This window comes from Pantherophis guttatus, chromosome 1 (genome assembly GCF_059756535.1).
Source record: "Pantherophis guttatus breed Tessera chromosome 1, ASM5975653v1, whole genome shotgun sequence".
Lineage (NCBI taxonomy): Eukaryota > Metazoa > Chordata > Lepidosauria > Squamata > Colubridae > Pantherophis > Pantherophis guttatus.
The window spans coordinates 70,626,089-70,652,065 of NC_142063.1; the positions used below are offsets into that span (position 1 = coordinate 70,626,089).

The window sequence follows — 25,977 nt, forward strand, 5'->3', positions numbered from 1 at the left end:
TGTTTCTAGGATGGCCCCGCAGGCCAGATCCAGTCCCCGGGCCTTGAGTTTAACACCCCTGGTGTAATGTACAGGATTTTTTTTTAAAGGTTCAGGGTCTCATAATGCAGAATATTTGCCTTTAAACCTTCTCCTCCCTGTAACATATGGACAATGCCAATCTGCCTCTAAAGTGAGTTCTTCCAGTGTGTTTAAAAAGCAGCCTTCAATTAAAGGTAATTACTTTCTTTTTAACCTGCTTCAGAGCTACAATTAGAGCTTCAAGAATGTCCACTATTTTTGCACTGGGTCAATGATGTTTTCCTTCCAGATCACAATTTTGCACAAATTTTAGCTTTTAATACATAATATAATGAAGTAAAAGCAATGCAACCAGGCTTTTGACCGCATTTTCAAAAACGGTTGGTCTCAATCATGTTTTCCTTTGCACTTAGACTGTGTGAATTCCAGCCCAAACAAGAAAATTATCTTGTTCAAATAATTCATTCGAGATCTTGAGAAAGGTAACATTTGCTTTCCCAACCGTTCAGAAAAGAGAAGAGCGTTGCTGCCTTGAAAGTCAGCATTAAATGTAATCAATGTCATATGTTAAGAGAGAATATATATATATTTTGGAATGAACAAAGTATCCAAATGGTATTTTTTAGCAAGAAAAAAGGGATTACAAAAGTATTTTGTTCCTGGGTGGAACATGTTCTTCCCAAATATAATCGCTACAATCCAGCACAGATGCACTTTGCAATTCATCGTGTGGCATTTTGTAGCTATTAAAAGACTTATAAATAGGATTCCTTAAAATTGTATTTATATCTAATCAGTAATAATGCATCAGTGAAGTGGGGAGTTAAGTGATAAAAGCCAGGAAATGCTGCCTTGCTCCCCTTTTCTGAAGCTGGGCAGAAGCAGGAATGGTGACTAGATAGAATATGTTCTAGAATCAGCCTACGGCTGATGAGCAGGAAGGTCATGTCCTGACCTGAGATTTATTTCAGTGGTCATGGCACTATGCTGAAGATTTGTATATATGTACGTTAAACACCTGTGATTTCGAGGTGCATGCTTACACTAAAGGTGTGTCTGAATTGAAGTCTCGTTATAGAACCAGCTTGTTTCAACAGTGGGTAGAGAGTCACCAGTGGCAAGTTAATTGCTGGGTGCAATATACTAGCTCTACAATTTTAATTGATCTCATAATAATCAGTCCAGATATTGGAGCTCTTCTTCTTCTTCCTGATTACTTTTGTAGCCCAAATGTATTTTCTACTTTCTTTCTACTTAAAGTACACTCTTAACTAATCTGGAATATCCCGTTTCTGATTATTAGCCAGTACATAAAACTCATTAGTTTTCTTATACCAAGATAACTTTAGGTGAGAGAACCATTATAAATCCACAGATTTTCATTTTGCACAATGTTACCTGTCCATTCTTCCTCAGATACTTTCATATTAATAAGCTTCCCTATTATGCAGAGATCTTTTTCTTACTAAAGACAGTAGATGGATTCGCACATTGCATTAAATTCACAGTTGCTTTGGTTAGGGAGTTGAGTGGCATATACATTTAATCAATAAAATGAATGTTTATTTTAAATACAATTGTTTAAACACGAGAAGTTAAAATTAGCCTTGTAAATGAGCAAAGTTATGGCTTATTCATCTAATTCTTGATTTATTTCTTCTTCATTTTATTGTTTTCTTGCCCTATAACTTCATGAAATGCTTAAAAGAATACACAAATAAACCAGGGGCATGTCAGGAAATCACACATAAACCATGCATGATTATTTACGCATCACAGTTCCTAGGTTGCTACTAGTAGGTAAACAATCATATCATAGTTTTAATGCGATGTGTGAGATCAGCAGCTATATGCAAACCTATGTTAGATTCTTACGATAAATGTACATGAATAAACATGGCTTGAATTTTTTTTATTTCCTGCTCATAATGTAAAATGTATGGCATTTAAGACACTGAATACTCTACTACTCAGCTGCAGCTGATAGACCTATTATGAAATAACTTTATATTGCAGGTGTAATCAACATTAATAGAAGAATACTTCATTTTGAAACACTTTGATACGGTAGATGCTGTAGTTTCCCAATACATTGCAATTACTTTACATCAGGCACAACTATATTAAAGGTTCTGACAGCTTGATTGGTAATGCTGAAAAAAGGGAGTTGGAAGCCCTTAATATGTGCATTTATTTTCTATGATTGCTACATTTGCAAATGAGCAATTGTTACTAATACACGGCTGGATAATTTCATTTAGAAGCTGTGGGCTTAAATTCAGTGCACTTCTAGTGATCTAATCCATGCAGTTTTCTTGGCAGAAATACCAAAGTGATTTTCCATTCCCATCTTCTGGAATGCTAGTTCAACATTCCAATCCAGTATTAACTATGATCCAACCTTGCTTAGATTTGGAGATCAACAAAGATTAGCTAGGGGTGAGGTTCTTTTGTTCTCATTGAGACTTCTGAGTGGACATGAGCGTAAGATAGTTGAAGATGCCAATTAAAGTTCCTTTAGTCATCAGTCATCTTTAAAACTAGTTTTAATTAGGCTGTCCCTCCCTTTGCATAATCACTAAATCTCTGATGTAGTTGGAGAACTGCAATTTAACATTTTGCTTGCTTTACTCATATATTCTGACCCGTTTTCCCATTTTTTTGTTGCTTTATGCTTGCCAGAATAATAGTGTGGAATAATGTACTACTCATGTCTGGAAAATGTTGCTGTTTCCTCCCTCGCCCAATTTATAAATGTTTGCATCCTAATATTTCCCAGTGTGCCTCTACTCTCTTCTCATATATATGGCCTTCTGCTGTGACTCACTGGCTCAAATTTTTTCAAAAGAAATGGAAGCTGCACAGATGCTTCTCCTCCTTCCCCTCCCCCGATCAATTATAATTTTAATCCCATGTATGTTACAGTGCTGAATTCTTCCAGAGCCAAGTTTGGTGTTCATTTCAGGGAACTGCAGAATTTCCTGCCCAAATTGTATAGAAATGAGTGAAGTTTGAGACAGGTTGTGGCCCTAATCTCCAGCTGCTTACATTTCTTTTTTGTCTCTCTCCTTTCCTTTTTGGAATGTGAGATTTTATATCAACAGCTGAAGCTATAAAAATCTCCCACCTGCTTGTATTCATATAAATTTGTGCGAGACTGTATATATGTATGTATGTATGTATGTAAAATAACAATGCTTTCAATATGCTTTGTTGAAAGAAAATCTAGTTGCATATTTACGTTTCATGTTATTCTCCTGATGTTCAAATTTAGTATAAGTTTTTTAGTCTGTATTTAATGCTGAAGTTTTCTTGATGTACAGTACAGAAACTGTCTTGTTTTCTTGTAATTATTGTATAAATGCTTTTAATATAGAGCTTTTATTTTAACAAATGAGCAGAAATTGCCTTTTGTGTATTTGCTGCACCTTTTAAAAAGACTGTTACATATTAAAATATTGTACATACGAAAGTATTATATACCTCTTGTGTATAAATGTGATAGATCAGACAATTTATTTTTGTGTTTTTTTTACAAACTATTAATACACTAAAAGTCTTGATGTGATTTAATGTACTTGTAACTTATTTACTTCTGGAGGTTCCATTATATCTTTTTAAACCTTTTTTTAATTAAATAAGGTTTAAAAGCAGCTTTTGTAATAAGTTCTTTTTTTAATTTAATGTTTTGAAATAAGAGGGTGTTCTTTTTCTTTCTTTGACTACCATGGTGCATTTCTGCCTGGTGTAATTAAATAAGATGTGTGTGCTGCAAAGGTTGTGTGCTGTTTTTCTGCTGGCTGATCTTTGTATATGAGTTTGTGGAGCCATTCTATCGTGAACTGGCAAAGAATGGAAATATTCCTGCATCGGATTGCCCACTGAATTAAAAAGTTGGACACAGTGAAAAGTCTAGCACCTTTGGGTTAGGGCTAGCCAATGCAGGATTTATTTATTTTTGCAGAGGCAGCTGTAAATGCCCTTGGTGACATCAGGATTCATAATATCAGGAAAATTTTGCATAGATAATTGCCACTTGTGACTGCTGCAATTTATGTAATTTGACGACACATTTGACATCATTCAAATGCCCCTCCCCCACATTCCTGCCTGTAGTTATTTGAATAAGTATGTGATTCCTGCCTCCTTGAACAGGAGTTTGAAGCACTGTCACTGAAAAAACAGGCCTACTCAGTGTAGTTCAGGGAAAATAAGGCAGTGGATTTAAATTGTGAAAAAGCACATTTCAAGTGGACATCAGGATAATTCCCAACAGTTGAAACATGCTCAGTATTTTAACAGACAGCCTAAACCAGTGTTGGCAGCTTTAAGATATGTGAACTACACTGGAATTCTCGCTGGCTAGGGAATTCTGGGAATTGGAGTTCACACATCATAAGGTTGAGAAACACTGATCTAGACGGTAGATATTCCTTCACTGGATGTATTTAAAGAGGCTGGATAGCCACCAGCTGTGGATGCTGTAGTAGAATCCTGCACAGAAATCTGCTTTATCATTCTTTAGATCTAACTCAGAATTATAGTTTCATTGTGTCACATTAAGGTGGCTTTCGTAATTGAACCCGACTAAAACCATTACCTTTAAGGAAAGCAAAGGTTTGTTCATAGATTAGCTTAGTATATACAGTAAATCTTTTTTCTTCTTGCTTAAGTCGTGTATGGCTCTAACAATGCTTTAAGGGTCCCCCTATACCAGGGGTGTCAAAGTCACGGCGTTACGTGACGTATTGGGACTTCCCCCCCTTCGCTAAACCGGGCATGGGCGTGGCCAGCCCATGACGCATCTGGCCCACAGGCAGGAAGTTTGACAGCCCTGCCTAGACGAAAACTTATATTGCCACCTTGGCTTGTAATTGGGCTGTAATTGAATAATTCACATACCACAGCAATGTCCTTTGTATAAAACATTTATTACTACTATGAGCAAGTTTCACAAAATGACTTAAAACAGATCTAAATAACTTCATAATAGTGTCAGACAATATGATGGTGCTACAAAATTATACTCTACTTTAAGAAGTTATCATGCTACAGTAATTGCTTGAAAATTGCTCTCCAACTTGGAGTTTGTTTTAGAAGCCTAAATTTCTACCAAAACTAGAGATCCATAAATGAGAGCTGCCTGCTTTAAATGTCTTTCGACATCTTTGCATAAATAATGCAGTGTCTGTCTGCAGCCAGAGAGACTGAAATGCAAGTTGACACCTCTCAATTTATTAGTATGCATTAAATTTATTAAAATGCCATTAAATAAGGTTAACATAAGCCACCCTATTTCCAGTGTGGACAGCGGGATTCAACACTGCTGTCATGTTTTTAAATGGATATTTATTTCACCCATAATCCATATATTAGGCTAAATAATTTCCAGGGAGGTGGCAAACCATAACAGCTCAGAGCAACACAAGGAAGCCCTTTTTATTTGTTGCTCTGCCAAGAAGCTTTCTCTGCATAACCCACATATCATAACACAACCATTTGCATTACTTCCCATCAGTATCCAGTGCATAATTTTAAAGTGCAATTTTTTTAAAAAAAGAAACACTCCTTATTTTAGCAATTGGATTTCTGTTTTGCACTACAAACACTAATCTATTTCAACAAGGTCAGAAATACATTATTTGAAACAATTTTACTGTAATGCCATATCAACCCAATCCTCGCCTCCTGTCCATTTCATCTTCTAACATTACTTGGTAGATAAAATTTCATTATCCCGCCAATTGCTTTTCGCAACAGAGAATGTTGCTTTGTTATTAAAAAAGAAACTCTTCTATATGTAATTTGGAAAAGACACTCCAGGTCATGCTGAGCCATCTATCTGTCATTTAGCAAAATAAAAGATAACGTGCTATAGAAGCATCTTTTACTACAAGATTTGGTGTAGCCTTCAAGAAGACTAAAATGGAAAGATGTGTGGCAAAGACTGCAGTCAGAAGTTCTCTATTACTAACCCTATTTTTACATAGGTTCCTAGGAGCTCCTTTGTGTAGTCTGCATCTTCTAGGTTGTGGAAGAAATGGCACTGAAATTGGTAGTAGATTTCATTGTAATTCATATCTTTAAAGAGAAATCATTCCATTTCAAATTCCAACTCTTAAGTCTCACTTTCCTTCTGAAAGAAGCTATATTATCATTAAATAAAACTTTTATTATAATTGTACACATTATCATGGTGAATGCCTTCCAATTATACTGTTCCTTGGAAATTTAGGTATTGTTAAAAAGGTTTTTCCACAAGTATCACTACTTTTTTATTTATGAATTACATCTTATAGTGCAGTCCAGTGCAGCACTGTATAATCTGTTGTACATTGAATATGTATAAATGGAATATACATCTATTTCATCAAGCTCTTGCCAGCCTTACAATTTTTAAAATCTAAAATGCAAAAATATTCCCTTTGCTTTTCCTTTTCCCTACTGCAGCAAACCTATGAGTTTGTTTATGGGTCTGGAGACACCAGTACAATTCAACGTTCTTAAAAAGTATAAAATTGAGCCAACTTCTATGCAAGCAAGCATTTCAATTAGTACTGGCTGAATGAAACAGGAAATTGAGCAAATCACTAAAGCTTGTCACAATCACATTTTTCTATAAGCATACCAAAAATAAACTTATAAATATATCTTAATTCTTTATTTAATATGAAAAAGCCTATTAATTGTTCTTTTAAAAAATTATGCCTGTTGATCATCCATGATCATTCTGCAAGAGACAGAACAGTTAAATTGTCAAACACCTCATTTTCCTCCATTTAAATTTCTATTTTGAATTTTCTCTAAATGTTATAGTAAATGATATTAGGATTATGTCAGCAATCCAGCTGACACAAAGGGCACAAGAAGTATAATTGGAAGCCAAGCAACAAAAATAATAATAATGCTGGTTATAGTAAAGGATTTCCATCTAACCTAAAAGAAATACCAGTGCCAATAACAGCTTATCAATAAGTTTCTTTAAGAAAGGCACTAATTCTTTACTAAGATACTATTTGCTAAAGAAAGATGTGCTGTCATATTACTATTACCTACTTCTAAACTTAAGTATCTCATCACACTTCAAAAAAGTATTATAAAATGTTTATAAAAAACTATAACAATTTTGTTTTTCATGGCTGGCTTCTGAACAATTATAGATTAACTCCTAGTTACTGGCCTTGTTCATTTTAGATATTTCCTTGCCAGGAAATGTGTTTCATCTTACTTCCCAGATACAATTACACACAACTGACAGTACACGAGGGATCCCAAATGACAAGAAGTAGGTGAAACGACAGAACTCTCTCTGAAAAACTGTTTTCAAGAGAAAAAATATTATTTAAAGTATTGAGATTTCTATTATTAAGATTATGACATTACTTGCATGGTTAATATACTAGCTATACCATCAGCATCAAAGAGAATGCTAAGCTGAATTCAAACCAAATTCCACAAAAATTGCTAGTCAAAACATTTTGATGACTTTCCCCTTCAAACGCATTGACCATTTGAGGGATGCCAAGAATGGGGTTAAAAGAACCAATTTGGCATTTAGAGCTGCCTGCCTACCAGATCCCCTGGAGGTGACTGGACATTTGACCCTTCATTAGCAAGAACCCTGACTTTATCTTAATTCCAAGCACTAAATGCTTCAAGAGCAAATCCTTGCAGAGAACCAGCCTCTTAAACCCATACTATAATAACCAATCCACAGGCAACCCCTTGGCCTGTGGTGGTCATCCTTTCAGAGAAATTTCTTTGCCAGATTTCTCAATGTCTTCAACAATGACAGAGCTTCTAATGCACTGCCTTCACTGGAAAAGCTGGGATACATTCAGAGATGTTTCTGCCTTGAAAACAGCCATGCTGAACTGTATAGCATAGTCAAACATCAGGACCAGAAATTTTTTATGATACTTTGTATTATGCCATAAGGTGCTTTAGGATAATGTTTGTGTCATAAAACTTTTTTAAAAACTTGTCAAATATCCATTCCACAAGAGTTATGTGTCCCAGATTTTGGATGAATTTCATGTTAGCCCATTTGAAGTACTTTTGAGTTTTGTTTATGGCACTGTTTTTGCCCAGTTAAAGGTTATCCAGGCTGCAAAACTCTGGATGACCAGTAGATGGCAGGAAAGAGATACACAATACTATGAATGTTTGTTGTCATCCAGCAAATGTCCCAATATTTGCAGCTCCAATTTTTGTACCCCAGAAATGACAACTCTTAATTAGTTCACCAGTTTCTCCTGCCTCACAGGTACCAAGAGAAAAATCTATTGCTAAGACTCAAAGATGATGTACATAAATGACAATCACTGCTCTGGGAACACAATGCCTTATAGAGTACCTTACTTTAAACTGTCAACAAAAAAAAAAGTTCTACATCAAGAACAATAATAATTTTATCTGTTCATAAACTTCCCCAGTTGCAAGCAGTGCAATCCTATGCATGTTTACTCAGAAGTAACTTCTACTGCAACCAAGCAGACTTATTTCGTAAAGCAGAGCTGAGCAACCTCTAAGGACATCATAGTGAAATCTGGCCTTTTTTTATAGCCCTAAAGTGTCTTAAAGCTTGTCATGATTGATGAAAACTGATAGCATCATTTCCCATTTGTTGAAATAAGAAAAGATGACACCTGTACAGTAGGATAAGCCCTAAAACATCTGTTTATTCAGTTCATAGCTGCCTTTCAAATCTAGTACTCTTCTCTGTAACCCTGAACATAATTCTGCTCACTTATGTGAAGTATTCCATTCATTTTACAACCTCTTCCCCAGCATTCAGCTGGGCTCCTGGCCAACAAAAGATTACCTACACCTGGCCTAATGTGAAGACAACAAGAAAGATACTAATGAGAACATATTAGAAAAACAATGCCAAGCACTAAACCTAACATATAAACATCTTTGTTAAAAATGATGCATTTACATGGATTGATTCACAGAAACAAATAAGATTAAATATAAATAGGATGAAAGTAAAAATCAAATTATCTGAAAGTTCTTTTTTTTAAAAAAAAAATCCAATCTGTGGATGTGCAAGAACAATTCCATTGAACCTCGAGTGAAGCTTTGTGAAATATCTTGGGGGATTGCTCTTTGAAGTAACCAAACCTAAAATAGTAAGGAACTCTCCTCTTCAAAAAAATCTGAACCGTAAAATTCTTTCAGAGTAATAACTGTCTTAATGCCTCATAAATACATTGATTTAAGACAGAGTGGAATCTCAGGGGTAATCATATTAACCAACTGCCACATTTAAATGATTAGGATAAATCCAAAGGCTAAAGAATAAATATTCCTGGGCAAAGGCTCAGCATTTGTGTAAAAAAGAAGGGAGCCCCGCTGTATTCCATAGTGTTTATTGCCATATAACTATGCAGAGTGTTGCAGTTCCATCCCCTTTTTGAATGCCTGTCATCTGTTAGCTGAGAAATGGATTGTCAGAGCCAATACTTTTAAGTAGAAAAAAATCAGAGCAGAGAAAAACTGCTGCAAGCCTTATAAAATTAAATTTTACCTTCAACAAAATAGTAACACCTTACTTTATTTCTCTCCTTTCCATCTTTAGGAATGACTAAAATGTCCAGTCATATCAGGGAAAAATTCTAGGGAGGGAGTAGGCTTTGACAAAGTGAGAAGACTTATGGTCTTCTTTATCAAAAAAATAATCTGCATTGGAACACGTGTACTATATATCCTACAGCACTATTGCTTTTCTCTTCTTTCTTTCCTGTCAGGACAACTGTTTCTTCAGTTGTCATTTATCAATTACTAAAATGGAGTCTTAGTTTTGAACACTATGCTATGTTTCAACTTCTTTTGACAGCTGCTTTCTCTTCTCAGATTACTCCGATTCCAAAATAATAAAGGACTTCAGCCTTTCTGCAACATATAATCAGCACAAAACCTTTGCTTAAGAGTTTCATGTTGCTTAAAACAAAGAATATAAAGGAAAATTCAGCCAGCATATTAAACCAAAGGAGGAGAGAAATACTTCACTTAGAACAAAGAAACTGCCTTCACTCTTTCATCTAATACTGGATATTAACTCAGGAGAAAAAACAAGAGACATTTGATAAATGTTAAAGCATACCATTATTTGAATTCTTTCTTTAAAAGAAAGCCATACTATTGTATATAGAACCCCTCTGCCATTTCTCAAATGATTAGAGAAAACTATTTAACATGTGCTTTATAGAAACCTTCTTTTTTAAAAAATCATACACTTGCAAAAAAACCCTCCAGGTATTAAATAAAAAGTAAAAATTCATAATAAAAAAGTAAGAATTCTTTGGGTGAGAAGAACATGGAGATGAATCAGTTAAAATGTTGCCTAAATTTTTCTTTAAAGACATATTTATACAAAAGCATGACATCCTATATAGTGCTGGAGATACATCAATAATTTAATGTGAAAGAAAAGGTGCTAGTTTTCTGCTTCTTCCGTTTCTTCCTGTTTTATAACCGGGATACCTAAAATAAATAAATACATAAATCACAACAATCATTATTGCATTTTCTTCCATTTTCTTTCCCTATCATTTCCAGTTCCTCAACCCTGTGCTGTGTGTGAAGACTCATAACCATATATCATTTTGTAAAGATTGTTAACAAGAATTTAAAGGAATTCTTAGCTAGATTTGGTTTTTCTTAAAATTATTACTGAAAAACTAAATTAAAAATTAGCATAAAAATAGTAAAACAAATGATTGCCCAACCCAATTAAGTGAATTTACTAATGGATCCACCAATTTTCCCATGATATTATTTATATCATCACATATGTTCAGATCAAGACTTAAGGATACAGGGGGGGAATTATTCCAAAGCCTAAGATAAAACCAGTTTTTTAACATCAGTGTCTATTGGGAGGTAGTCTTTATTTCCAACATGCTTAATTTATCTCCTCTCTCTTCTAACAGTGATGATATGTGGCTACAGCAGCTTTTTGTAATGTTTTTAATAGAAACAATCTATTAAATCACAGTATTTTTATTTTGAAAACAAATATTTGGTAGGAATAAAATCTACAGATTTTCGTTTATCTCTACTATAGGTCTTTGCTGAATAATTTGGTTGAGACCAAAAGGGCCAGTAAAAATGTTTACCATAATTTGACTTTTCAAAATACTCAAAATGAATGCTCACAATTGAACTGGTCTTTCCCAAGTTTAACTTTTCATATGAACTTTTGACTCAATTATTAATGCTATGCTATTCCTCCTCAGTTCTCACCATCGAGTTTCTTCAGTTTGGGCACTCGCTTGGTTGCCTCCTCAACCCAGGCACTCTGTGAATCAGCAGAGTATTTCTCTTCCAGTGGATTACCTACAAACACCAGATCCTCCAGTAGCGGCAACTCTGCCAACCTCACAAACTCTGCTGCATCCATAAAGAGACATAATCAGGAGAAAAAATTATTATGAAGGAGAAAAAATTCCCAACTTCAAAACCAAAAGACATGGGAGCCTGCAGGGAGAGAGAGTCAGTACATCATCATTGAAATTACAGAGTTTATTTTATCTGCATGATAATATCATGATGTGTGGCTTAACATGGCTTCTACTAAATGCCCATGTCAGAAGGACAGGGAGATGTTAAGAGATTAATTCACTTACTGTGCAATATTTAACTACCTCTGATATGAACTTTCCAGGTTTCTAGTTCTGGTTCTCAAACAGTTGTGCCATTCAACCAAATACAGAATTTTTTTTTTTTATAAAATTAAGATATGTATTGATCAATGAGGTAGATAAAGTGCTAATAAACAATGTTCTACTTCAGTAAAGATCTGTGTGTGGCTCCTCACATATCACCTGTTAACTTGTTGTGTCTTTCCTCAAGTTTACCTGGCTACTCTCTACAGCTGGAAAAATCACCTTTGGGGTTTGGTGCTGTTGACAGATACCACTTGCATGTGTACGGTCACTCTAAAACACACACCCAAAAATATTTCAGAGCAAGCATGGGAATGCTAGCAGTACTCTTGAAATTCAAAGCACTCTGCAATCCTAAAAGTTACTATCTGCTCATGAAAATGTTTGTGCACCTCATCAGAATTGCAGTCCCAAGGTAAATGATCAGAGGTTGCTAGATCAGCTGCATTTATAACACAAATATATCTCACTATCTAGAATATGGTGTTCCAGGTGGTGCAGTCCTGCTAATGTAGATAATGTGGTATAGATATTTCTTTTCTAATAATTATCAGGTGAAATGGCATACGTGGAGCTGGCTTTGAAGATTATAGAACACACAACTTTCACTTAACAACAAATGAAAATCCACAGCTGCACTTAATGTTAATAGATAGATGTGTATGGAACACATTGTGCTGCTGATACAATTTAATCTTTTTATTCTGAAGTTTATTTATTAAGTAATTTATTAATCAAATTTATATAGCAGTCCGTCTCATGAGAAATTACTCTGGGTAGTGTACAATAATCAATAGTCAAGTTAACGTTATAAGATAACTGCAACACACAATGAGCCAGTTTAGTGTAGTAGCCAAAAACACCAAGGGAGAAGCTGGGAGACTGAGTTCCTGCCTTAGAACACAAAACCAGCTTGGTGATCCTTAGGCCTGTTGCTCTGGTTCAGACCTAGGAAGAAGGGAAGGGCAAACCACTTCTAAAAATGCTTGCCAAGAAAATTGCAGGGTCTAATCCAGGCAGTTGCCAGGTGTCAAGACTGATTCAAAGGCACAAACAAAACAAACTATAAAAATAGTGGATGAATCCATTTTCTGGATAGACTGGTTTCTCTAAATATTAGTTGGGACTAATGAATAAGTTTTTAAAACTTCTGTAAAACTTGAAACCATTTGACTGACCTCAAAGAATTTCAAATTGTACTTGGACTGCCGGGGATTGATACTATTGCTGCATCTTAAGTTTTGCATTTGTTAAGAGATTTTGGAGGAATTCATTGAGGCTTCTAAACTAACAACATACTTTTGTAAAAAGTTGAAGAAATTTGATGAAAATTATATTGAAACAATATGAAATAATGAATTGCTGTTTTTGAAAATCAAAAAATTAGTCTCTATCTAAGAATAAACAAACAAACAAAAAAAGAGTCAGCCTGTACTGTGTACTGCAGAGAATGCCTAAAGCAGGTTGGTTGCAATGGCTTCCTTGTTAGAGATGCAATTCAGAAACTAGAACATTCAAAGACGTTGTTCAGCTAGGTTTGTCCTATTATTTCCACATTTCTGGATAACATCCAAGCAGTTAGCAATTTTAACCCAACCTTTATGTGACAAATTCTTCTTGGCTTTATGCCCAGTATTTTGAATTAATTAAGATATTAAAAATCATGGAATTTTCATAAGTGGGACAATGACAAAAATTATTATACAATACTGAAAAGATAAATATGAACTTGGTACACATTGTTGATCAAATCTCTCCCCCCCTCCAACCTTCCTTGGTGTACCTTTGAGTCAGTGTTAATTCCTGGCAACTGTCTGGACCAATCCCTAGAGCAGAGGTCTTCAAACTTGGCAGCTTTAAGACTAATGTGGACTTCAATTCCCAGAATACTCCAGCCAGCATAGCTGGCTAGAGAATTCTGGGAGTTGAAGTCCACAATTCTTAAAGCTGCCAAGTTTGAAGACCTCTGCCCTAGAGTTTTCTTGGCAAGGTTTTCAAACTGGTTTGCTCTTGCCTTCTTCTTAGGGCTGAGATTGTGTGACCAGCCCAAAGTCACCTCGCTAGATTCATGCCTAAGGTGGAAGTAGAACTCACAGTCTCCTAGTTCAAAGTCTGGTGCCTTAACCATTATGTCAAGCTTGCTCTCAAACTATCAAATTAGTCTTATTTTAATAAAGGAACAAGGTAAAGCATTTCCAAGCAATTTGATCATTTTTTAAAAAATATTTCAGTTTATAAATCTCATTATTTTCCTTCATTTTAATGTTATATCATATACCGTGTTTCCCCGAAAATAAGGCCGTCTTATATTTTTTTGAACCGGGAAATAAGTACTTGGCCTTATTTTCGGGGATATCTTATTATTTTGGGGCGTGTGGAACAAGATGGTGCTCCTCTTGCCGTTTTACTTGATTTCCAGCTTTGTCTCCCTAACCTTAACCAGAGGAAATGGCGGGGATGGCCGTGCATGAGTTTAAATATTTTCGGGGAGGGCTTATTTTCCGTGGGGGGGGGGAGGTATTTTAGCGCATGTGCTCAAAAGTCCTATTGGGCTTATTATCAGGGAATGTCTTATTTTAGGGGAAACAGGGTAGTTAACTCAGTTGTATGTATACAATTTTCTGTTATTTTATATAGTGACATTAAAAAAAGTAAAATCAGAACTGCTACGTTATTAATCGGAATTAGAAAACACGCAATGCCAGTTTATAAATAGGTCATCATCATCATTTTAGCCATTGTCTGTCCACTGCAGGATGAAGGCCTCTTCCGCATGTTTCCAAACTATATGATCCTGAGCTTTCTTTTGCCAATTGAGCCCACAATATTTGCTGATGTCATCAATCCATCTTGTTTTAGGTATATTTATATATTTATCTATATTTATAAATAGGTATACTATACTTTCTAAGCATGGAATACATAAGCACAAGCAAATAGCTACCTATTCATACAATAGCATACAAATTCAAATTTGTATGAATTCAACAATAGCAAAGTATATATGAAATATAAATATACATGAATACTGAGCAAATGACAGAAAATAATTTCTATATATCCTCCTCCTTTGGTTTGCACTTAATTTTATTACATATTATATGTGGATTATGACCTTTCAAAATAAAAATATGGTTGTGGTGCAGAAGGGTACTTGTGAACTTATTTTAAGATAAAAATCCTTGCATCAGAACATAAATTATTGAGTATAACCCTAGTAAAATGATGAATATGTTTCAAAGTAGACACAATGACATTGCCTTACCCCAATCTTTCACCAGATTATTGGACATGTAGAGAATTCTCAGCTTCTTCATCACATGGAGACCTTTCAACTTCTCAATCAAGTTGTATGAGATCCACAACTCCTCTAACGTATCCCCAACTGCTTCCTGAAAGACAATAATGTTCTGGGAAAAATGTTCTATTACCATCAGAAGCTTTTAAGTTAAAAAAAGCCCTCCCCCCAAAAAGTACAATCTTTGCTTCCATAGTACCAGAGCATAGATTAAGGTAAATCTAAAATACAAAAATGACAAAGTAGAGTTGAAAGAAAAATCAAATCCTCATTCTTTATATTCCCAAATTGGGATGGGGATAATAAGAGGGATCCACAGATTTCAAAGCCTTTTGGATTTCACCAATCAGGCAAGAGTCATGTCAGGCAGCTTCACTGGGATTTTAGCCTGTTCTAAACTGGCATATTTGAGAGTTATGATCTACTAAGATACTAATTTGTTTCAAGAAATAACCTAATTTTTATGAGACAGAAGGTATTCTAAACTAGAATTCAGCAGAACGATAGACTGGGCAAGAACAATAAACAATCCAGATACATAATGGTGCTTCAGAGAAGTTGTACTTCCCTAAAAATCAGTTCCTAGTATAAGTGCTCTTGATTTCATTATTTTGGTGCAGACATACATATTTATCATGCACCATTTAACAATTTAGCAGATATACTGTGACCTTGTCTTGATAGATTGCTGCTGCTGCTTTCTAGCAATACGTGGATGAATTATTACAATGCAATGAACAACATGGTTTACATAAGAAGGGCCTGGTGGCTCAGCAGACTGATAGCATTGTGATTAACACCAGCTGTCTGCAATTACTGTAAATTCGAATCTCACCAGGCTCAAGGTTGACTCAGCCTTCCATCCTTTCTAAGGTAGGTAAATTGAGGACCCAGTTTGTGGGGGCAATAAGCTGACTTTGTATAAATATACAAAAAAGTATGAAGGCTATTGCTTAACACATTGTAAGCCGCCCTGAGTCCCCAGAGAAGGGTGGCATATAAATCAAATAAAAAAAAAAACACGTATGAAATTTCCCATATGGCAGCAATGTTAAATGGAACAAGCTGATCAAATGATTATGTAAACTGTTTGTTATCTGCCTTAGCTGCCAGTTGTAACTGGACCTTAAGGTATATTTTGAAACCCTTCTCGTGAAGTTCCATTAAGTGAATCTGGCTACTTAGTGAGGTGTTATCAATGACCGTGATCAGCTGTAAAAAACCTCATATATCCTCTTGACATGAGGTAGAGATCTTATAATTCTTTGAGAATCTATGGTTCTTCAATATTTTTTTAACTTACACAGTATTGTTGATTTTATTCAATATTTGTCCCAACAAACTAATATCCACTACATGCACTGATGTTCTTACTATTATTATGAGAAACAAGTATCTCATCAAGATAACATACCAGCCCATTCAGATTTTTTATGTTGTTCCTTCCCAGTGACAATATCCGCAAGTTTTCTGTAACAGAAACACGCTTATTTTTCTACATTATTAGTTAAGAAATACTATAACCATCCAGAAGTTTTGAGAATTGGACAGTATATACATTTAAAAAATAAATAAAAGCCCAGCACATGATACCTAAGAATAACGCATATCAGTCCAGTTGGTCAAAGAATGTGTGGATTGATTACCTTTGACTACTATCTCTGCAGTTTTTTTGGCAAGATTTTCAGAAGTGGCTTGCCATTGCCTCCTTCCTAGGGCTGAGAGAAAAAAACTGGCCCAAAGTCACCCAGATGCCTTTATCTATGGTGGGACTAGAACTTGCAATCTCTCAGTTTCTAGCCTGGTGCCTTACCCACTATATCTAACTGTAAAAGGAAAAAGGATTTGAATTAAAAAACAGAATAGAAATAGATATTCAGCACTGAACAGATGCTATTTAGAAACGTCTTGTGGTTGCTTTAACCATACTATTAGGCTTTTGGTAACTGATTCAATGAAAACCAAGGTTTTCAGGCTACTTTAACAATATTTACTAAAAGGATTAAGGGGAAAGGTTACAGAAATTTCAGCAACTGTATTATAGTACTTAAATTACAGAGCCCAATTATCTTATATTTCATTAAGAGAGAGTCTTTTTCACTTTCTTGTTAATGGCTTCATTGTGAGCCAGAGAGCTGGCTGTTCCTTTTTGCAAATAACAGAGGAATTAACAGGTAGTTGAGTTTTCCGAAACACTTCCTGAATCTTTCTCATGCTTTGAACAGATTATTATTCAGAGAACCATAAATTCAACTCATGTAATGAGCCAAAATAATCAACTTCCTCATTAGCACACTGAATTGTGCATTTGTGGATTCATGACATAGCTAGAAGCTTTAAAGATGACAAGCTTCCCAAGAGGTTAAAACAATTGAGGGGAATATTTTTAAAAAACAATCAATTCATTTTAAGTGGAAAAAAAATTATATTGAATATCTTGAAAAATACTCAAACTTTTTTTCAACAATGTTTCAAGCCTACTATTTCAAATGATGCAAAAGGTTATCAATGCAAAAAGCTATACTCTAATCAGTACTCAAATAAACCCAATCAACATAATATTCTACTGCTTATATTGTTTTCAAATAAAGCTTGATTTTAAAATTAATTCTGTATTTTGCTGCACAGTACGACAGATTAATAAGAATAGTTATCACTATCAGCCTGAATCAATCCACAGGAGGAGAAAAATCTGTTCATTGAGGATTATGGGAACAGTACTTTTTAAAATTTATTTATCCAATTTATATCCCAACTTTCTATTCAGCTGAATATTTAAGAGAGCTATAAACTGCTTATATAGTGTACTAAAAAGGATACATTCCTATCTTTGCAGTATGAAATACATACAATAATAATTATTTTCTATAAATAGAAAGAGGAACAAAACTGATAAAGTGGCATAAGCAAGTGTGACATATAGAAGCTACATTTCTAGAATAGTGGTTTACATAAGTTTGAGAAAGGATGCAATCTGTTCATTATTACTTACTTAGCCCATTTAAGTTCGCAATTTTTTCAATGCAATTTGTAGATAAAGACAGTTTTCTTGAAACAAAGAAAAAAGAGGATTTTATATTAATTGTAATTCTGTAACGATTGAAGATTTGTAAACACTTTGTGACAATTATTATTGGGGGGGGGAGACAGGAACTGAAGAGGCACTGTGGCACTGATTCTGAAAGCTAATTGCTCAATGTAGACTAAAGGGCAAATAGCTCAAAACTTCTACATTTCAAAACTGAAAACACAGTTCAGTTTTTAATATGATTAATTCAAATCATGATGTGGCATATCAATTAAGCCTTGTGAACATTATAAAGTTGTTCAAGAGAGTATAATGTTAAAAAAAAAGTTTAATGTTGAAACTGAGAAATCGGATGGGGTGACAGGGTGATCCTGTGGCAAAATATACCTATGGAAACCTCTCCGGGGCGGGGGGGGGGAATCAACTATTTCTCACAGCAATCTCTCCTGTGCCAGACCAGTTCCTCTCCTCTTGAAGAATGAAGAAATTGGAGAGGAAAGGATTCCCAGAGAGTAAGAAGGGCCACAATGAGGAATTCTCTAGATGTTCTCTATCCTACATTTGCAGTTGCCAACATCAGTGCATTAAATTTATTTGCTGCCTCGAGTAACCCCATGATGAGGTAGGTGGCAAATCAATTTAAAAAATAAAATAATAACACTGCTTTCAATGTATTTCCCATTGTGTGCTTGCTTACTCTCTTGTAATCCCTTCCTCTCCAATCAATGTAAATACAAACATTAATTCCCTTTTTGTTAATTATTCCAGTTGGAGCTAACATTCCAAAGGGCAAAGGAATAGTTAAGAGGCAAGCAAAACTGAAGGTGTAACACTGTTTAGTCTTGCAGTTTCAAGCTGAACATGGAACATTGCCCAGTGAGCAGGAAAAGGAAAGCACAGTCCCAGTCAGGGGTGGGTTCTAAAATTTGTTACTACCGGTTCTGTGGGTATAGGCGTGGCTTGATGGTCATGTGACAATTCTTTAGGATTTAGCAAAAGTACTGGTCTACCAGGCTTTTAACTGCTTGCAGAGCTGTACCGGTCTACCCATTTGTTTTTGCAGGAACCGGTCTACTCATTTGTTTTTGGAGGCACCGGTCTACCACCACACTGCCTTTTAACACTGATCAGCTGTAGGGCGGCCCTTTGAAGCCCTGCAGCAAGAGTTTACACAGTTTTTTTCCTTCTAGCTGATCAGCTGGGACTCAGGAGGCAGCAATAGATTGAGGGTGGGGCCAAATAAAAGGTAAGAATAATGCGGGGAGAACGGGGGGAGCAGAACCGGTTCGGTGACATCATATCGTCACCGCTACCAGCTCGGCGGAACTGGGCGGAACTGGGAGGAACCCACTACTGGTCCCAGTCATGTAATTTCCCACATAGTGACTGATAGAGTTGCTTAATGATGGAGTTGCCAGTCTCAATTATCACTAAATAAGGACAAACTGTACTGTTGAAAGCACGAACAACCCAGGATACATTTATTTTAGTATTCAGGACCTACTCGCAGTTAACAAGAGTGGAAAGAGAAGCATCCATCTTTTCTATAGGGGGAACCTGGGCATAGAGTTTCACTTCTTTGGCCTCCGATGGCTTCTGACTAGTTTTTTCTTCCTGAAGTAAAAAAGAATGACAAACAACAACTTCCTCAAAATTTAGAGAATATTCATTCTAATCTCAGAGAAAAAGAAATGAACTCCTTTTAGATATGCTATCATGCTTCTCAATCTAAGCACTGAGTCTGATTCTTAGGGGTTTTTTCCCCCTAGGCTGGACTGAATTTTGGTATGGAATGGTAACTATGGAGTAGCTCAGGCCAGCATTAAACTGCTGTTAGTTAAAGATTTAAGGGAGAAGGATTAAGACTTGCAACTAGACTGATTTCAATACTAGCACTGCTACTTCTAAGGCTGCTACTTCTGAAGCTAGAGAGCATGTCTACCTCTGAGGCAGCCTTTACACAACCCCATCAAGTATGCTCCTTTTGAGTTTTGACATCTTTTCAAAGCAACATAAGGAGAAAGGACTCTCCTCATCCCCCTTTCATGTTTTGAAAGACACTTTTCTTTCCCTGTCACACACAAAAAATTCTATATGTGTTTGATGGAATTAATTCTTCCAATCAGAAATTACCTGCACAGAGATAGTGATGCCACTGCTATGTTGCTTCTTAGATGCAATCACAAACTTTATAAAGACTTTTTTCTTTTTTAAACCTTTAAAAACTCCCCTCTACTTACCTCGATTTCCATCCATTATATCTCCTCTATAAAAAAATGACTCTCCTAAACAACTACGGGAAAAGGACAAGAGCTTTTGGAAGGAGGATGATAATCAGGAGGAGGGCCAAATAAGGCTTCACTACTCAAAGGACAGGGAGGATGACAGCAGTAAGGAAATTGGTTATTAATGGCATGACAGCTCTTCCTGTGGAATTGTGTGCTATTACCTATTAAAAGAGTGAAGCTGAATGCAAAGCTCAAAATAGGAATAAAGCTCTTCCCTCACACAAACTGAAGTAATACTGGACTGAAATTTTATCCACTTAATCCACTTTCACCTAGGGGTTGAGGATAAAAAGGAAGAAGGTGGTTGTGAAGGTGATAGAAAGGAACAAGTGGAGTATTGGATCCCGTGAGCATACTGGGTACAAGAGCAGGCTAGCAGGGCAGTCTTCAAACCTGAGCTTGAAGAGTCATGCTATTATTGTCCACACCATTGTAAACCACAGATAAATATGGAAGAAGTCATCAATTGTCTTTTAAGCTTTGGAATGCTGTAGCACCTTACCTGACCAGGACATTGAAACATTGGAATTTTGTCCTGAACACAATATACCACAATCAAATTGTTTCAAGTTTTCATCTGCTCATATGCCACCAACATGGAATATTCCAATAGATTAGGGGCGGGGGCTGTTTTATTCTTAGCTGGATACAAAATACAAATCCTTATTCTACATATTCCCATTCTGAGCATTTCATTTTTGAGCAATTAACTAAATCACATTTACTTAGATTCCCAATATTTCTCCTTTTCCTTATTGCTCTATACAACTTCAATTTCACTAAGGTTCTCTGTGCCTTATTATGAGATATGCAGCCCAATAATCAAACCATTTTACTTACTGCTCCTCTTCCCAGTTTCTTAATAAAGCCTTCCCAAACGTGTGTTTATCCACTATATGTGTTCCCTTTGTTATGAATTAACAAATCTTGATTTCTTTGAGTTCTTGACATGATTTTTAATATTTATTTCTCATATAATGATTATGGAATGTCTATAAGAGGCATTTTTCAGCTCATAGTGTTATATAAATATTAATTAAATTTCACAGAAGTACATTTGCAGTTTAAATACTAAATAAGCTAAAAAGTTTGATCACATAGCTTTTCTGGGTTCCTTGCAAACAACTGTTTCGCATCAACTAAAAATAAAAAGCACAATGAAAATCACTTTTCTTGTTAAAGAAAATCCATATAATTAAGAACACACAATGTATTTCTTACTTACCCATTTGGCTAGAGCTTCCTTGATAGTTGTTGCTTTTGCCTAACAAAAAAGCCCAACAACATATAAATAAAATATATTGGATTTATATAACCCTCTTAGATAATTGTCTGGCTTTAACATTTGTTTCTTTGCCTGTTAAGATTTATATCCTGCTTTTCCTTCAGGAGCTCATGAAGTCATATAAAACACTCCCTACTCCATTTTTTCCCCACATAACAACCCTATGATTGAACTAAGTAGGGCTGAGGGTGACTGGCTCAAAGTCAGCCAATGAGCTCTGTGACAGAGGGTGGACCTGAATCTTGGTCTCTTCAGTCCCGGTCCAATGCCTTCACCAGTAAACCACACTGATATTAATTAAATTAACTCTTGAGCAAGGAGGGGATCAGTTTAATGAGTATTTACGATTTTATTCTGGTCCCAGATTAAAAATCCTATGAGCTTCATCTATACAAGTCTGAAATCAATGGAATTTTTTTAAAAGAAGAAGAAAAACCTGTTCATTTTATCTTATGTGAGCTATAAGGCTCAGAACTGGTAGATGATTTTCTATTTTACTCTCCAGCCTCATGCTATCTAATGAATATGGGGCCTTTTGAGCTGTTGTTGCTCTTTTCAAACAATTCAAAAGCAGCACATACAGAAAAGAGCAGGGCCTGAGGAAAAGTGTTTAGAGACTGGGAAGAACTGAACAAATAGTTGCTATGGGTTTTATTTATAGTGATATACGGTACTTACTGATTCTACTGTTATTAACAATTTCACTCAGCCTCACATCACTTATTTTTATTATTTGTATGAATGCACCTATTACAATAAAATCTGTCAAAGGCTAATGTTATTCACTTAACAAACAAACTCAGCTGTTGCTCCTTAAACAATCCCCCACCCCCTCTGTCTCTTGGCAGCAAAAACTGCCTGTGAACTTTTGCTATAATAGACAGCACCATGGGCTACAATCAAAAAGGCCACTGCTGGAGGTCCATGTGATACAAGAAAAAGCAGCTGGAGTAAACTATAAGCTAATCGGTGCCAGTAGAACATCCATGACATAAAAAAATAATCATAACATACAAAGAGCCTGTTAAGTATGATACCTCAGCTCAGGAATCTAAACGAATATACATCTACAACAGAAGCCTGCCTAATTTTTGTTTGAACATAATCAAGGAGAGGAAGCTGATTACTGCTTTGGTAATTGGGTACTTTGGTAATTGAGATATTTGAAATTTTATTATCCTTCTCACTCTTCTTTTTCAAGGTTTAAAGAACCCAGTTCCTTTAATCTCTCTTCATGGGATTTAGTTTCTCATTCTACGATAATCTCTGTTGCCCTTCTGTTAATATTCCAGGTCTCTGCAACCTTTTAACTATGGTGCCCAGTATAGGTACATTCCATAATATTGCTGCATCTGTTCAGCCATATCTGTCTTTCTGTATTATAAGCTCAAACTCCCTGAGTTTCTCACTCCCTGAGAGTTCTGTAGAAATAATGAAAGATATGAATTATATGATTCAATGTGTTTTCTGATTTTTCATTGGGTGGTATCAGAGGACCTATTAGAGCGACAGTTTAGCAATTTGGTTTCTTTCGACACTTAATGAGTCTTTATCTAAAATTCTTCCTTCAGGATTTTTCATCTCCAATCTTATTTTTGACAAGAAATATATTTTAGCATGTAACAATCCTACTGAAAAGGTAAGTCCAACTTCATGTTCAAGATAATCTATACAAAATCAAACTGTAACACTGCTGTTTCTTACATTTAAATCATCCAAAATTAATTGACACACTGTTTATTTTATAGGGCTCATCTGACAGTGCTATAATTTTATATGGAAAATTGTGATTCAATTTAATAAAAACACTATAAAGACAATCAAGTAATATAGGATAAAACTACATGGTTCACAGATATTAAAGAAAATGACACCTTTTCAGTAAAGCATGAATAAAACTACCTATGAATTATTGATATGACAGCTATAGTCAGTCTTTATTCTTGATGATTTATTCTTGATGCTTTTATTCATTGAAAGGATAACATTATGTACATGAGATGCAAGCTTTCACTCTTTACATTTAAATGTTGCTACTTTTCTATTCTCTCTAATGAAAACTTCTGTGAAAGGAAAAAAAACATTGCATAATTCTGCATAGAAGCTATGGTAGCACAATATACTTCCTTTGTCAAGAGTTTATAAGTAGCTATGCAAAAAGTAAAAGAAATTGAGGTCAGAAGATATGATTTGTAATACAAAATATTTTAGCAACTTTACATCATGTTAAGTTGCTTTTTCTCTACTCAGGCTAGACTGCCAATTCTTAACAGCTAATGAAACAACTTCATTTTATGTAGTGTCACTCATTTATAACAGATAATCTGTGCTTTAAAAGAGCTTACTGAGGTTTTTTAAAGCGCAAGATGAAAAGGCTTCTCTAGCTCAGTCTAGTAGTTTTACATGTAGCTTTAAGTATTATACTCTTGCAATAAAAACCTATGTTAATCCCTCTTAAGAAGAAAAAGAAATAGTCATGTATATGTGAAAAGAAAGAATAACTGGTCAATCTATGTATGAAATATTGAATACACACTAAATCATAAGCCAGAGAAACAATATTTAAATTTATCATGTAGATACATATTAAGAAGTATGGTTTGGAAAATTTCAGGCAAACTCTTTAATGCAAATTCTCTGTCATAATTTTAAATTATTTATTTACCATTCTATTGAAGGTGACTTCCGATATTCAGACAACTCTTTGATTATGATTAATTTGCATTAATTATGCAGATCACTCTTCAAATGAGCACCCCGCCTATGGGAATAAATTAAGATTATATCAGGTTTCAACTATCACCTCCACAGTAAAGGCAAAAGTTAAAAAAATCTTGTCGCTTTATTCAAAAATTAATTACCTACTACTTTGTGGATAAGATGAACATTTCCAATTAAAGAATTCTTGAGCCCAGAATTTTTTTCAAACAGAAATAAAATGAAAAGCCCTTCCACATAACAATTTATTCCTAATGCTCAAAATCCCTTCTTTATAGCTGCATTATTATGAGGAAATTTTGCTTATCAAATGATAGGTTGAAATCCTTGCTGCAGATGTCTGCGGGTAAACCAAACGTGCCTTCTGCCTAACACTGTCCTTTTACACTTATCGTAAACATACTAGCTGGGATTCCATAAAAGCAGTCTTATGAGTCTTCGGAGAAAGGCGGCATACAAGTTGAACAAATAAATAAATAAATTTGGATTTTTGTTCTAGAATTCCTAGAGTGTCAGCAGACCACTTGAATAGCGGAGGAAGTGGCGCAGGAGGCTGAACTGGGAGATAGAAATCAGCAAATCTTCTCCCACTTTCCATCAGCAGTGGGTTCTAAGGGGAATTAGTTGTTGCTGATGGAACAATTGCACAACTCTTGAGGTACCTGGCCTGGTTTTTTGTTTTTTTAAAAAAACTAATTTCACTTTTTTAAAAAAAGCTTCAGTTCTCCTCTGTTTGTTTACAGTTTTCAGTTCTCACAAGGTGTTTTGTTTTGTCTTTTTTTGATCTGAGGAAGTATCAGAGGAAATAATTATACCTGTAGATGTAAAGGGGGACGATATGCAAGGAGGAAGCGAGATGTTTGAGACTTCAACTCACATAACTGATGGCGGTCATTTGCTCCTCTATGGTACCCTTGTGTGGGGCTGTATCCCTGCTGGGGCTTCTTCCCTCTAAAACGTTTAAAAGCACTCACACTCTCCAGTACCTCCCACTCCACAAGCCGGTTTCTCATAGGCCTCTTTGGTCTCTCATTTCCCCCAAGGGAATCTCCTCTTTCCAGCAATGTCCGAAACCTGTTGCTTCAGCAACTGACTGACTGACACTCATTCACTCCTTCCTCCCTTCAAAGCTCCCCCCCTCTCTTGCCAGAACATTCCCGTTGCTGTTTTTCCCTTCTCTCCATCAGCCATCGACACTATCTAAAAACTGTTGCCACTACTACCGGTACTTACCGCCAGCCAGCCAACGCGGGACCCTCAACTCCCCTTCCCAAAGGAGAAACCCCTCCCTCCGCCTCATCTTCCCCCGGGCCTCTCTTCTTTCCCCCCCTCGGTAGCCCTCGAAGGAACTCACCATTGTTAGGATTCCAGTTGCTACCATCTCCAGCCCCTGGTTGCTATGGCAAGCGAAACCCGCGCGCATGCTCACCTGAAAACTGGGGGGGCGGGGGAGGTGGAGCAGACACGTGAGCAAAAAGCAAAGTCAACAACCGGATCATAGAGATCCCTCTGAAAACAGAGGGACTTTTCACTCAGGCAGTCGCCCCCTAGAGGCAGGGGGAGCGGGAGAGGGAAAGGTCCTATTGCTAAAGGCGCGTTGTTTTCCCGTTCTGTTTTTTTCAGCGGGAGAAGGAGGGGACGCTTTGCGTCCTACACAAGCGGGATTT

The 25,977-nt window shown here is 35.8% G+C and overlaps 1 protein-coding gene across 2 annotated transcripts; it reads right to left on the reverse strand.

Annotated features, from left to right (window-relative positions):
- Positions 1-4,933: 4,933 nt before the first annotated feature.
- Positions 4,934-25,751, reverse strand: DNAL1 (dynein axonemal light chain 1). Of its 2 annotated transcripts, none has more exons than XM_087882346.1 (9): positions 25,665-25,751; positions 24,258-24,353; positions 21,533-21,571; positions 19,524-19,633; positions 17,984-18,039; positions 16,406-16,461; positions 14,959-15,085; positions 11,272-11,418; positions 4,934-10,509 (listed from the first exon to the last, which is right to left on the reverse strand). In XM_087882346.1, exons 2-9 carry the CDS (start codon positions 24,258-24,260, stop codon positions 10,463-10,465), a joined length of 585 nt encoding a protein of 194 aa, XP_087738472.1. In that variant the 5' UTR covers positions 24,261-24,353; positions 25,665-25,751; the 3' UTR covers positions 4,934-10,462. The 2 variants fall into 2 exon arrangements, with proteins under 2 accessions (XP_087738472.1, XP_087738467.1); XM_087882341.1 differs by having other exon boundaries at positions 25,544-25,669.
- Positions 25,752-25,977: the final 226 nt, after the last annotated feature.